Source organism: Myotis brandtii, unplaced genomic scaffold (genome assembly GCF_000412655.1).
Source record: "Myotis brandtii unplaced genomic scaffold, ASM41265v1 scaffold693, whole genome shotgun sequence".
NCBI lineage: Eukaryota > Metazoa > Chordata > Mammalia > Chiroptera > Vespertilionidae > Myotis > Myotis brandtii.
The window spans coordinates 1,889,129-1,889,873 of NW_005370710.1; the positions used below are offsets into that span (position 1 = coordinate 1,889,129).

Genomic DNA, 745 nt, shown 5'->3' on the forward strand with positions numbered 1-745 from the left:
CGTGCCAGACAGCGGTCGCTTGTCCCGAAGGCTCGCTGCTCCCACCCGCAGCCTGTTGAGGGGAGGCTGGGAGGCCCCGACCGCCGTGTTCACCCTGAGCACGTTCCAGGATTTTGAACTGAATTTTAAAAAGGGGGAGGCTGGTTTTTATAAATAAAAAATTTAAAAAGCAGGGGTTAGGGGAGGGGGGCGCTTGAGCTTGGAGCTGGCACTGCGTCTGTCGGGCCGGAGACGTGTTTGCGTAGAAACTAACACTCGGAAGTGGCTTCCTCGAGTGCAAATACCTCCTGGGCTGTGATGTCTGATCCCCAAAGAGAGGGTCCTTCCTGCCTTTAAAGGGGTGTTTCCCCTTAGATAACACAGTGGGGGCCGTTGGACTAGAAACCCCGTCTTCCTTGGCCCAGAGCCGCGGGGCCTGTTAAACCCCCTTGAGTCAGGGGTAAAACCAGAGCTGAAGCACAGCGCTTGACCTTTTAGAAAAATAAGTCTCGACATTGACATTTATGCTGTGCCCTTGAGAAGAGGCCCTCCTGCAATTCGGGGGGGATGGGGGGGCACTTTGCTGAATTCCGTCTGCGGGGCAGGTTGGGCCGAGGGAGTGAGCTGCCCGGGCGCCCCCGGGTTCGGCTTCATGCAGAAGCAGATCGGCTACGACGTGCTGGCGGAGGACACCATCACCGCCCTGCTGCACAACAACCGGAAGCTGCTGGAGAAGCACATCACGGCGGCCGAGATCGACACCTTC

At 57.9% G+C, this 745-nt stretch overlaps 1 protein-coding gene across 1 annotated transcript in view; it reads left to right on the forward strand.

Moving 5' to 3' along the window:
* ITPR1 (inositol 1,4,5-trisphosphate receptor, type 1) overlaps positions 1–745 on the forward strand; it is a 173,427-nt gene that overhangs the window by 85,552 nt on the left and 87,130 nt on the right. Inside the window, exon 15 of the mRNA XM_005881921.2 lies at positions 596–745. Coding sequence (XP_005881983.1) covers positions 596–745 — 150 coding nt within the window. The remainder of the gene's footprint in view (positions 1–595) is intronic.